Source organism: Microcaecilia unicolor, chromosome 7, assembly GCF_901765095.1.
Source record: "Microcaecilia unicolor chromosome 7, aMicUni1.1, whole genome shotgun sequence".
In the NCBI taxonomy this organism is placed as follows: Eukaryota; Metazoa; Chordata; class Amphibia; order Gymnophiona; family Siphonopidae; genus Microcaecilia; species Microcaecilia unicolor.
Genome location: NC_044037.1, coordinates 308,039,901 through 308,052,718, shown reverse-complemented (window position 1 = coordinate 308,052,718; position 12,818 = coordinate 308,039,901). Strand labels below are relative to the sequence as shown.

At 45.5% G+C, this 12,818-nt stretch overlaps 1 protein-coding gene across 1 annotated transcript in view; it reads right to left on the bottom strand.

The window, feature by feature from the left end:
* Positions 1–12,818, bottom strand: part of PTPRN (protein tyrosine phosphatase receptor type N) — a 124,529-nt gene that overhangs the window by 104,928 nt on the left and 6,783 nt on the right. Inside the window, exons 3-4 of the mRNA XM_030210892.1 lie at positions 5,427–5,477; positions 257–370 (exon numbers count right to left, since the gene is read on the bottom strand). Of these exons, the coding sequence (XP_030066752.1) occupies positions 257–370; positions 5,427–5,477 (165 nt within the window). The remainder of the gene's footprint in view (positions 1–256; positions 371–5,426; positions 5,478–12,818) is intronic.

Below are 12,818 nucleotides of genomic sequence, written 5' to 3'. Positions count from 1 at the left end.
AGGCATGGATCCCAGAATGTTTTAACTTAGGAATCTGGCAGCCGAGAACTGGTTTCCAGCCCAACCCTGTCAGGAGAGAGTATTCACAAAGACAGAGCCCAACCCTGTCAGGAGAGAGTATTCACAAAGACAAAGCCCACCCTTGTCAGGAGAGAGTATTCACAAAGACAGAGCCCAACCCTGTCAGGAGAGAGTATTCACAAAGACAGAGCCCAACCCTGTCAGGAGAGAGTATTCACAAAGACAGAGCCCCTACCTTCTGCCAGCAGCTGATACAAGACATCCTGCAGTCTCTGGAGAGTGCCAGGTGTGACCTCAAAGAAGGTTTTCTCTTGCAGTGACCGCTCCTGACAGTGGCCAAACAAGCCATCTAAAACCAAGGAAAGTCATGAGACTGCATGAAAGTGCACGTGTGTGCGTAACCACATGTGGTGTGTGACAGTATTAGTGTGATTCTGAGTGTGTGAATTAAATGACTGAAAATTCACAGCTACCATGTGACTCTGAGTCAGGGACGTAGCCAGACCTCGGCGGGAGGGGGGTCCAGAGGCCGAGGTGGGGGGCACAGTTTAGCCCGCCTCCCCAGCCGCCGACTCCCATCGCCACTTCCGACCCCACCTGCCGCCGCCGACGACCCCCATCACTTTTGACCCCTCCCTTACAGTGCCGACCTCCCCCGCCACTTTCGATCCCCCTCCCGTCGCCACCGACCTCCCCCACCTGCTACCTGGTACCTTTGGTGGCGGGGGTCCCAACTCCAGCCAACCAAAGTCTTCTTCAGCGCCGGTCTCCGGTGTCTTTGCTGATCTGTTTCTGTGAGTCCTGACTCCTGATGTCAGGACATCAGGAGTCAGGACTCACAGAAACAGATCACCGAAGGTGCCGGAGACCGGCGCTGAAGAAGACTTCAGCGGCAGCAGGCATGGGGATCGAAAGTGGTGGGGGAGGGTCGGCGGTGGGGGTGGAAAGTAGAGGAGGCCAGGGCTAAATCTGTGGGGGCCCATGCCCCACCTAGCTACGCCCCTGCTCTGAGTGTGGGTGTGTGACGTTTGAGGTGATGCTGTAGGTGTGAGAGGGACAGTTCATTTTTAGAAGCCATGTACCTGGAAGAAAGTGTCTTTCATAAAATGCGCACCCCGTCTACAGTTAAATATTGGCACAATTTTCTATGATATGCTCACTTGTCAATGCATTTTAACGGATTTTTCTCACCACAGGACAGCATATACAGCTTTGCATTTTCAAAACTATACATGTTCTGGACAAAACAGTACATTATCCGCTGCTTTAAGCCAAATATAGGAAGGGTCAGATGGGCAGGGATGACTCTTTACAATGATTGAAGAAGAGGGTCCTGGGTGTCAACTATGGCGGTCGATAACGCAGCACAGTTAACCTTACCTGAATAGGTGCGGCTGAAAGATTCCTCTGTGTTAACTGAATGGGAAACTCCTGGGAGTGCCCCCAGCCGGTGACACAGAGATTTTGCAGTTACCATGCATTCATTTTGAAAATTACACAACACCTGCCAAATCTCACCACACTTTAACACCATTCTTTCTTTCTTTCTTTCTTACATACGTTCTCCACACAAACGCCAATTCAAGCACACCGATGCACTTTTCCCCTCCACTGACGACTGACTGCCGATTGTTTTTTTGGGTTGAGAAATATATGAACTTCTCAAACCTGGTCCTGGAGGCACCCCAGCCAGTCAGCTGTTCAATTAATATTCATGAGAGAGATTTGCATGCACTGCCTCTACGGTCTGTGCCAGAGCCAGTGGTGGGAGGCGGGACTGGAGGTTGGGAGGCAGGGATAGTGCTGGGCAGACTTATACGGTCTGTGCCAGAGCCAGTGGTGGGAGACAGGGATAGTGCTGGGCAGACTTATACGGTCTGTGCCAGAGTCGGTGGCAGGAGGCGGGGCTGGTGGTTGGGAGGCGGGGATAGTGCTGGGCAGACTTGTACGGTCTGTGCCAGAGCGGTGGCAGGAGGCGGGGCTGGTGGTTGGGAGGCGGGGATAGTGCTGGCAGACTTATACGGTCTGTGCCAGAGCCGGTGGCAGGAGGCGGGGCTGGTGGTTGGGAGGGGGATAGTGCTGGGCAGACTTATACGGTCTGTGTCAGAGCCGGTGGCAGGAGGCGGGGCTGGTGGTTGGGAGGCGGGGATAGTGCTGGGCAGACTTATACGGTCTGTGCCAGAGCCGGTGGCAGGAGGCGGGGCTGGTGGTTGGGAGGCGGGGATAGTGCTGGGCAGACTTATACGGTCTGTGCCAGAGCCAGTGGTGGGAGACAGGGATAGTGCTGGGCAGACTTATACGGTCTGTGCCAGAGTCGGTGGCGAGGCGGGGCTGGTGGTTGGGAGGGGGGGATAGTGCTGGGCAGACTTATACGGTCTGTGCCAGAGCCGGTGGCAGGAGGCGGGGCTGGTGGTTGGGAGGCGGGGATAGTGCTGGGCAGACTTATACGGTCTGTGCCAGAGCCGGTGGCAGGAGGCGGGGCTGGTGGTTGGGAGGTGGGGATAGTGCTGGGCAGACTTATATGGTCTGTGTCAGAGCCGGTGGCAGGAGGCGGGGCTGGTGGTTGGGAGGCGGGGATAGTGCTGGGCAGACTTATACGGTCTGTGCCAGAGCCGGTGGCAGGAGGCGGGGCTGGTGGTTGGGAGGCGGGGATAGTGCTGGGCAGACTTGTACGGTCTGTGCCCTGAAGAGCACAGGTACAAATCAAAGTAGGGTATACACAAAAAGTAGCATATATGAGTTATCTTGTTGGGCAGACTGGATGGACCGTGCAGGTCTTTTTCTGCCGTCATCTACTATGTTACTATGTTACTACGTGCAAATCTCTGTCATGAATATTCATTGTGGGTATCCTGAATACCTGACTGGCTGGGGTGCCTCCAGGACCAGGTTTGGGAACCGCTGTTCTAGCTCCTCTTTGTAATCAGATTTGATTTTACCAAGCTCTGACGCGGGCGTATTACACATGTTGGGTCTGCTAATACAGGACTCTCGACTACCCTCTCTCGAATGGCCCTTGGTGCTTGTTTTGTATTTTCTTTGTCCTTTGACCCTCTCCTCAAACAATCTTTAAACTATCAGTGCAAATAACTGAAATGCAACAAATTTTGCAATGCAAATTGATTTTTAGCATAACGTTTGTAGCGTTCACATTTATCATTTTAATTTGTTCATGTGACTTTATTTTGTGAAGTTTGCAAAGAACATAGATCACGCTACATATTTGATGCATTATCATTTTACAGCTCAATGATAGGCCTATTTGTGAGCTAAGTTTTCTTATTGTTATAGAGACAAAAATGGCTCCTGTTTTTTAAAGCACGATGTATAAAGGGAAGTAGGCACCTGCTTTCCTTCAGAGGATACTGGCTAACAGGTTAGATAGTTACGTAGAGGGGACAAGCGCATAACATTGTAGTCTACAAGTGATGTACCTAATTCTATACACTTGGGGGCCCAGTTTAGAGGACAAAGTCAATTGTGAGTGCAGTTTAATTTAATAATTGGCTGTTAATGAGATAAATTTGGTTTAAATTGGTTTTAGCTGGCGTTAATTGTGCAACTGACCTTTGTCTCTTGTCATTTTCTGTCATGCACAACTTCTAGGGGGTGTGGCTTATAGGAGGTGCATGGGTGGGTCAAGGGCATGGCTAGGATATGTCCACGACTAGGGGTGTGGCTATGGGAGGGGCATGGGTGGGTCACAGGTATGGCTAGGATATGTCCACTACTAGGGGTGGGCTATGGGAGGGGCATGGGGGGTCAGAGGCGTGGCTAGGCAATACACGCACATGTTATAGAATACTAGGTGTGAGCTCTTACACTGGCCTTTGACATGGCATTAAGTTAGGTGTGAAACTGCGAAATTACGTTAATATTCTATAACAGCTGTTCTGTGCAGAACTGCCATTATAGTATTTGCACTCAGAACACATCATTCCGGCACCATTTAGCCTTTCCTCATATGAGAAGAGTTCCATCCCCTTTATCATTTTAGTTGCTCTTCTTTGAACCTTTTCTAATTCCACTACATCATTTTTGAGATTAGCGACCAGAATTGAACGCAATACTCAAAGTGAGATCACATCGTGGAGCGATACAGAGGCATTTTAATATTCTTGGTCTTATTTTGCATCCCTTTCCTAATAATTCCAAGCATCCTGTTTGTTTTTTTTTGGCTGCCACCGCCATCGTACACTTGGCAGAAGATTTCAGAGTATTGTCTACAAGGATACCAAGATCTTTTTCTTGGGTGCTGATCCCCAAGGTGGACCCTAGCATCAGGTAACTATGATTCAGACTACTCTTCCCAAAGCGCATCACTTTCTATTTGTCCACATTAAATTTCATCTGCCATTTGGATGCCCAGTCTTCCAATTTACTAAGGTCTTTCTGCAATTTTTCACAGTCCACATGTGTTTTAACAACTTCGAATAGTTTTGTATCATCTACAAATTTAATCTCCTCACTTGTCATTCCAATTTCCAGATGATTTATAAATATGTTAAATAGCACCGGTCTCAGTACAGATCCCTGCGGCACTCCACTGTTCACCCTCCTCCATTGACAGAAATGACCATTTAACCCTATCCTCTATTTTCTGTCCAATATCCAATTCCTAATCCACACTAGAACCTTGCCTCCTATCCCATGACTCTTTAATTTTCTCAGGAGTCTTTCAAGAGGAACTTTTGTCAAAAGCTTTCTGAAAATCTAGGTACACTACATCAACCTTTATCCACATGTTTATTCATGCTTCCAAAGAATGAAGTAACTTGGTGAGGCAAGACCTTCCCTTGGATGAACTCGTGCTGACTCTGTTCCATTAAACCATAATTTTATTCTTTATAATAGGTAGTCTGGCACCGAAGTCAGGCTTACTGGTCTGTAATTTCCTGGGTCACCCTTTCCTGAAACCCTTTTAAAAAATTGGCCATCATATGGGGAGAAGGGAGGGGCTGTATAAAAACTGACAAGGTCTATTTGCATTGAAATTACTTGTTCACATTGCTGGAGCGTTCATTATTTTTCTTGTACCTTTCTCTGGTCATTTTGTTTGTACAGCACTATCTTTTCATGTTAGCTTACCAATAAAAAATTGTTTCATACTAAAAAGCAGTGTTGCATTGGCCAACCTCCAAACCACAGGTTACAGATCACTAACAGCAGATCAGCAATTTCACAAACAAAAAAGTTTATAAAATCACCCCACAAACACACACTAGTGTATAATACATATGAAACTACTGACTGTCACTTCACATGCATCTGTGTCAGCAAATACACCCATACATGAAACAAGGTGCTCACACACAGACACACAGTGTCCCACCCAAAAACAATCCCATCAGTACACATTGGACACACTAAAGCATATACACATCAGCCCCTCAAAGATCTCTCACCTTGTACACATGCCTCCTGCTGAGAGCAAAGCCTCCGGTCAAATAAGCAACCTGGAAAGGGAGTGGGGGGGGGAGGTGGATCAGGAATGAAGGGGAAAGGGGTAAACATTGAGGGAAGAACAGGGAGAGGAAAAATACAGGGGAAAAACAGGAAAAGAGGGGTGTGGGAGACAGATAAAGAGGAGAACAGGAAGAGCAGAGGAACAGAGAGTGGGAGAGAAAGATAAACAGATGGAAGAGGAGGAAAGAGGAACAAGGACAGAAGAAGGGGAAGAAGAGGAAGCGGGAGAAAGGAGAGACAGAGAAAAAGGAACAAATAGGGAGGGAAGGAGGAGATCGGGAGACAGGGAGGTGAGAAAGAAAGGAGGCAGTTGAGGGGAGATGGTTGAAGGGTGGGAAAGAGCAGAGACATGTTAGTTACAGGAAGAGAAACTGTAAATTAATTTTGTTACACAAAGGAAAAAAAACATGCGAGAACAATTAAGGAAAGCCAGAGGAGAGAGTGTGTGTATATGTGAGTGTGCATGTGAATCCCTAGATTACTGTGTGAATGAGTGTGGAGGAGCCTGTGCCATCTATGTGCATGTTTTGCTGTGTGAGTGCGTGTGTCTCTGTGCAATAACTGCTGATATCTCTGTATGTCTCTCTAAAATCCTTGAAAAAAGTAGTCCTTTAGCAACTCAGATCATTTTTGAAGACGATTCATGCTTTCCATCCCTGCAAATTGTGCTGAAATATGCCCAACAGCAATTCTGAGTGAAACCAGACAATTCCTCGATATAGGAAAATACGCCTCATAGTTTCTATTGATCTAGCAGTAGCATCTGATTTAGTAAATCCTTCGTTACTTCTTGCTAGAGCATCTGCTTTGGGAATGGCGGGTGGGGGAATCGTTCTTTGCTTGGTTTTCTTTCTTTCTTGCTGATGAGACAATTCTTCATCTTTTGTACAAACAACAACATGACGTACCTCAACGTTCAATCTTAGCACCAGTCCCCCTTGCCACATTTACTCAGTCTTTGGAAATATGTCCTTATTTATTCAGAGACGACTTTCGAGTTTTGTTTTATGAAGTCTCGTCTTGCTCAAGTTGCACAGTGGCTCATTGACCGTTCTTTCACACCGTCATTAGCCCCTAGAATTAATGCCACTATTCTGACGCTTCAGTCTTCTTTGAGGATTTTACAGGCGTCTCTGGATTCTCAATCGTCCTTTCATCCACAAATCTCATCAGTACTAAGAGTTTGTTTTGATGGTCTATGTTAAACTAGATTGCTACAGCCTTTCTTGGATTGCAATAACCTCAGTGTTGATCCATTCTCTGGTTATATCCTGATTCGATTATTTTAACACTGTTTACAAAATGGACATTGACTATCCAGGTTGAAAAGCTCCAGCTTATTCAGAGCACAGCTAACAGCCGTTTGTACTGACTCAGACTTATAGGTCATGTAACTTTGGGGCTCATTCTTGAAAGAAAAACATCTAAAATGTGGCATAAAGCAGCAATTGTACGTTTTTCCTCACAAAAACGTCCAAATCGATATTTTCAACACCTAGTTTTCAGTCGTTTTTCTGTGCTATTCGTCTGCAGTGCATCCAAATCTCAACGGGGAGTGTCAAGGGTGGGATGTGGGTGTTCCTAAAACTTGGACATTTTTCAGCCAGGACTAAAACTAAGACGTTTTGAGCCAGACCTGTTTTTAGAACTAATAAGACAGGAAAAGGTGCCCTAACTGACCAGCCTGCTTATTTTCGAAAGAGAAGGGCGCCCATCTTCCGACACAAATCGGGAGATGGGTGTCCTTCTCCCAAGGTCGACCAAATCGGCATAATCGAAAGCTGATTTTGGGCGTCCTTAACTGCTTTCCATTGCAGGGATGACCAAAGGTCCCAGGGGTATGCTGGCAGCGTACCGAAGGCGGGACGGGGGCGTGGTTAAGAGATGGGCGTCCTTGGCCGATAATGGAAAAAAGAAGGGCGTCCCTGATGAACACTTGGCTGACTTTACTTGGTCCATTTGTTTTCATGACCAAGCCTCAAAAAGGTGCCCGAACTGACCAGATTACCACCGGAGGGAATCGGGGATCACCTCCCCTGAATCCTCAGTGGTCACTAACCCCCTCCTACCCTCAAAAAAACAACTTTAAAAACTTTTTTTGCCAGCCTATATGCCAGCCTCAAATGCCATACTCCGGTCCATCGCAGCAGTAAACAGGTACCTGGAGCAGTTGTAGTGGGTGCAGTGTACTTCAGGTAGGCGGGCCTGGGCCCATCCCCCCCTACCCATTACACTTGTGGTGGTAAATGTGAGCCCTCCAAAATCCACCACAAACCCACTGTACCCACATGTAGATGCCCCCCTCATCCCTAAGGGCTAAGGTAGTGGTGTACAGTTGTGGGGCATGGGTTTTGGGGGAGTTTGAGGGCTCAGCACACAAGGTAAGGTAGCTGTGCATCTGGGAGCAATTTTTGAAGTCCAGCAGTGCCCCCTAGGATGCCCGGTTGGTGTCCTGGCATGTGAGGGGGGACCAGTGCACTACGAATGCTGGCTCCTCCCACGACCAAATGGCTTGGATTTGGTTGTTTTTGAGATGGGCGTCCTCGGTTTCCATTATCGGCGAAAACCGAGGTCGCCCATCTCTAAGTTCGGCGATCTCAACATTTAGGTCAACCATCTCTAAGGTCGACCTAAATGTTGAGATTTGGGCATCCTCAACCATATTATCGAAACGAAAGATGGACGCCCATCTTGTTTCGATAATACGGGTTGCCCTGCCCCTTCGCCGGGACGTCCTTAGAGATGGGCATCCCCATTCAAAAACCCCAAGTTTCCAAAAAATATCCAACATCCAATCATCCCACTGATCTTGTCTTCTTTCATCCCTTTAACCACCTCACCAAATCCCCCTTGTTTATGTTTATTAACATTTAATATACCACCCATACTAACTAGCAGACTTGAGCGGTTTACAATAATAAAACAAAACAAAGAAACTCCAATGTAAAATTGGAAAAGACACTTGACATTCATTCCATACGAGCAAAGGGAGCTCAACACACTACTATCTAAAGAAGTGTAGAAGAGGGTAAACCAAAAGGAAGTAGAGGAAGGAAAGGGAAAAGGAAACAGGGAAGGTGAGAAAATCAATGATAACCCAAAATAATTACTTGCAAACTCAGGTAGTCATAATTGTAGGCCTGATTAAAAAGCCATGTTTTTTTATTGATTTTTTTAAATGAAGACTCAGCTCAGAGTTCCAGGAGAATGGTGCGGTGAAGAAAAAAGCTTGGTGACAGGTGGACTCAAGTTGGGCGGATTTTGGGCCAGGCAGAATCAGACGGAAATCATTGATAGAAAGTAACAAATGGCCGGAGAACAGGGAATAGTTAAAGAGGTTAAGTAATCAGGGAGACCAAGTCTGAAAGCTCTAAAAGTCAATATAAGAAGTTTATAAGTAATTTGCTGATCTATGTAAAAGGGGAGCAACACAATCATTTTCTTTGAATTGCAGGTCAATTTAATAGCAACATTTTGGATTGATTAGAGTTTCCTTAAGGTAGCCTGGGTACAGCAAAGATGAACAATATTTACAGTAGTCTAGCCTTGAAAGTAGAAGGGAGAGAACTAGACAATGAAAAGTGCCCTGGTCAAAATAACAACAAACAGAACGTAATTGACAAAGTACCTACCATGTACAGTCAAACCCACTTAATATCACATTCAAGAGACCGTTCAAATCATGTGGCATTAAGAGTGCAGTAAAAGCAGAGAAGACAGACCCAGAGGTTTATTTTCATATTTTAGCTTTTATTCAACAGAGTTAACACACTACACAGTACACATAAGTACATAGTAATGCCATACTGGGAAAAGACCAAGGGTCCATCGAGCCCAGCATCCCGTCCACGACAGCGGCCAATCCAGGCCAAGGGCACCTGGCAAGCTTCCCAAACATACAAACATTCTATACATGTTATTCCTGGAATTTTTGATTTTTCCAAGTCCGTTTAGTAGCGGTTTATGGACTTGTCCTTTAGGAAACCGTCCAACCCCTTTTTAAACTCTGCTAAGCTAACCGCCTTCACCACTTTCTCCGGCAACGAATTCCAGAGTTTAATTACACGTTGGGTGAAGAAACATTTTCTCCGATTTGTTTTAAATTTACTACACTGTAGTTTCATCGCATGCCCCCTAGTCCTAGTATTTTTGGAAAGCGTGAACAGAAGCTTCACATCCACCTGTTCCACTCCACTCATTATTTTATATACCTCTATCATGTCTCCCCTCAGCCATCTCTTCTCCAAGCTGTATAGCCCTAGCCTCCTTAGTCTTTCTTCATAGGGAAGTCGTCCCATCCCCGCTATCAATTTAGTCGCCCTTCGCTGCACCTTTTCCAATTCTACTATATCTTTCTTGAGATGCGGAGACCACAATTGAACACAATACTCAAGGTGCGGTCGCACCATGGAGTGATACAACGGCATTATAATATCCTCACACCTGTTTTCCATACCTTTCCTGATAATACCCAACATTCTATTCGCTTTCTTAGCCGCAGCAGCACACTGAGCAGAAGGTTTCAGTGTGTTATCGACGATGACACCCAGATCCCTTTCTTGGTCCGTAACTCCTAACGTGGAACCTTGCATGACGTAGCTATAATTCGGGTTCTTTTTTCCCACATGCATCACCTTGCACTTGCTCACATTAAACATCATCTGCCATTTAGCCGCCCAGTCTCCCAGTCTCGTAAGGTCCTCTTGTAATTTTTCACAATCCTGTCGCGATTTAACGACTTTGAATAACTTTGTGTCATCAGCAAATTTAATTATCTCGCTAGTTACTCCCATCTCTAAATCATTTATAAATATATTAAAAAGCAGCGGTCCTAGCACGGACCCCAGAGGAACCCCACTAACTACCCTTCTCCATTGTGAATACTGCCCATTTAACCCCACTCTCTGTTTCCTATCCTTCAACCAGTTTTTAATCCACAATAGGACATTTCCTCCTATCCCATGACCCTCCAATTTCCTCTGTAGCCTTTCATGAGGTACCTTGTCAAACGCCTTTTGAAAAGCCAGATACACAATATCAACCGACTCCCCTTTGTCCACATGTTTGTTCACTCCTTCAAAGAATTGAAGTAAATTGGTCAGGCAAGATTTCCCCACACAAAAGCCATGCTGACTTGGTCTCAGTAATCCATGTCCTCGGATGTGCTCTGTAATTTTGTTTTTGATAATAGCCTCTACCATTTTCCCCGGCACCGACGTCAGACTCACCGGTCTATAATTTCCCGGATCTCCCCTGGAGCCTTTTTTAAAAATGGGCGTTACATTGGCCACCCTCCAATCTTCCGGTACCACGCTCGATTTTAAGGATAAGTTGCATATCACTAGCAGTAGCTCCGCAAGCTCATTTTTCAGTTCTATCAGTACTCTAGGGTGAATACCATCCGGTCCAGGAGATTTGCTACTCTTCAGTTTGCCAAACTGCCCCATTACGTCCTCCAGGTTTACCGTGAAGTAAGTTTCTCAGACTCATCCGCTTGAAATACCATTTCCGACACCGGTATCCCACCCAAATCTTCCTCGGTGAAGACCGAAGCAAAGAATTCATTCAGTCTCTCCGCTACGTCTTTGTCTTCCTTGATCGCCCCTTTTACCCCTCGGTCATCCAGCGGCCCAACCGATTCTTTTGCCGGCTTCCTGCTTTTAATATACCGAAAAAATGTTTGCTATGTTTTTTGCCTCTAATGCTATCTTTTTTTCGTAATCCCTCTTGGCCTTCTTAATCTGCGCCTTGCATTTGCTTTGACACTCCTTATGCTGTTTCTTGTTATTTTCAGACGGTTCCTTCTTCCATTTTCTGAAGGCGTTTCTTTTAGCCCTAATAGCTTCCTTCACCTCACTTTTCAACCAGGCCGGGTGTCTTTTGGACTTCCGTCTTTCTTTTCTAATTCGCGGAATATGTATGGCCTGGGCCTCCAGGATGGTATTTTTGAACAGCGTCCACGCCTGTTGTACAGTTTTTACTCTCTCAGTTGCCCCCTAAGTTTTTTTTTTACCGTTCTTCTCATTTTATCATAGTCTCCTTTTTTAAAGTTAAACGCTAACGTATTTGACTTTCTGTGTACAGTTACTTCAAGGTTGATGTCAAAACTGATCATATTATGGTCACTGTTATCAAGCGGCCCCAGTACCATAACGTCCCTCACCAGATCATGCGCTCCACTAAGGACCAAGTCTAGAATTTGTCCTTCTCTCGTCGGCTCCTGCACGTGGAACAGGTAGCATTTCAGAAAATGCTACCCTAGAGGATCTGGATTTGAGCTTTCTACCTAAGAGCCTAAATTTGGCTTCCAGAACCTCTCTCCCACATTTTCCTATGTCATTGGTACCCACATGTACCAAGACAGCGGACTCCTCCTCAGCACTATCTAAAATCCTATCTAGAGCAGTAACTTTCAAATCAAATATGTTGATCTTACACTGTGTGAGATTCTCTGGTCTGTTAATTAAGAAGTCCTGAAAACAAGCCACAGCATTGAAAACATCTTCCTGTCAAAACTAATAATACATATCCTTTTCAAAAGCAGTCACAGACTGCCCAAATGTAACAGTGGTCATTTCTTCAAAGGATGTTTCATCCATTTTACCTTCAACACATTCTGCATCCTCCAGAGCACAGTTGCCATTGCTGTTAAAGTAACTTGCAGTGATTTTTTCAATGGACTATGGTTTCAGTTGAAATCAGTTCATCAGCAGTTACAAATTGTTCGAAGGTCACTGAACTGTCCAAAATTGCAGACCACTCCTGGCCGCTCAGCACGGGTAAAGGCTGATCGATGTTGATTGTGTCACCAGCATTTTCATGTGATCAATGAAACTGTGGTTTGCAGAAACAGTCGATAATCATCTCCTGGTTAACTGAATTCCAGGCAGCATGAATGAAGTCAATGGCAATTTTGACATAATGTCAGCTGATGGTTCTGTTGCATGCGGAATTCGCTTTCTGAATCGTTGCTTGACTACATAGATGATACACTTGTCACACGGTTGAATCACACTGTTTGTGTTTGGTGGCAGAAAGAGTAGCTTTATTGTAGTCAGGCTACGGATGTCGGTGTGCGCTGGGTAACTGTCCACAAATAACTACTACTACTATTTAGCATTTCTATAGCGCTACAAGGCGTATGCAGCGCTGCACAAACATAGAAGAAATACAGTCCCTGCTCAAAGAGCTTACAATCTAATAGACAAAAAAAAAAAAAGCAAATCAAATCAATTGTGTACAGGAAGGAGGAGAGGAGGGTAGGTGGAGGCGAGTGGTTACGAGTCAAAAGCAATGTTAAAGAGGTGGGCTTTCAGTCTAGGTTAAAGGTG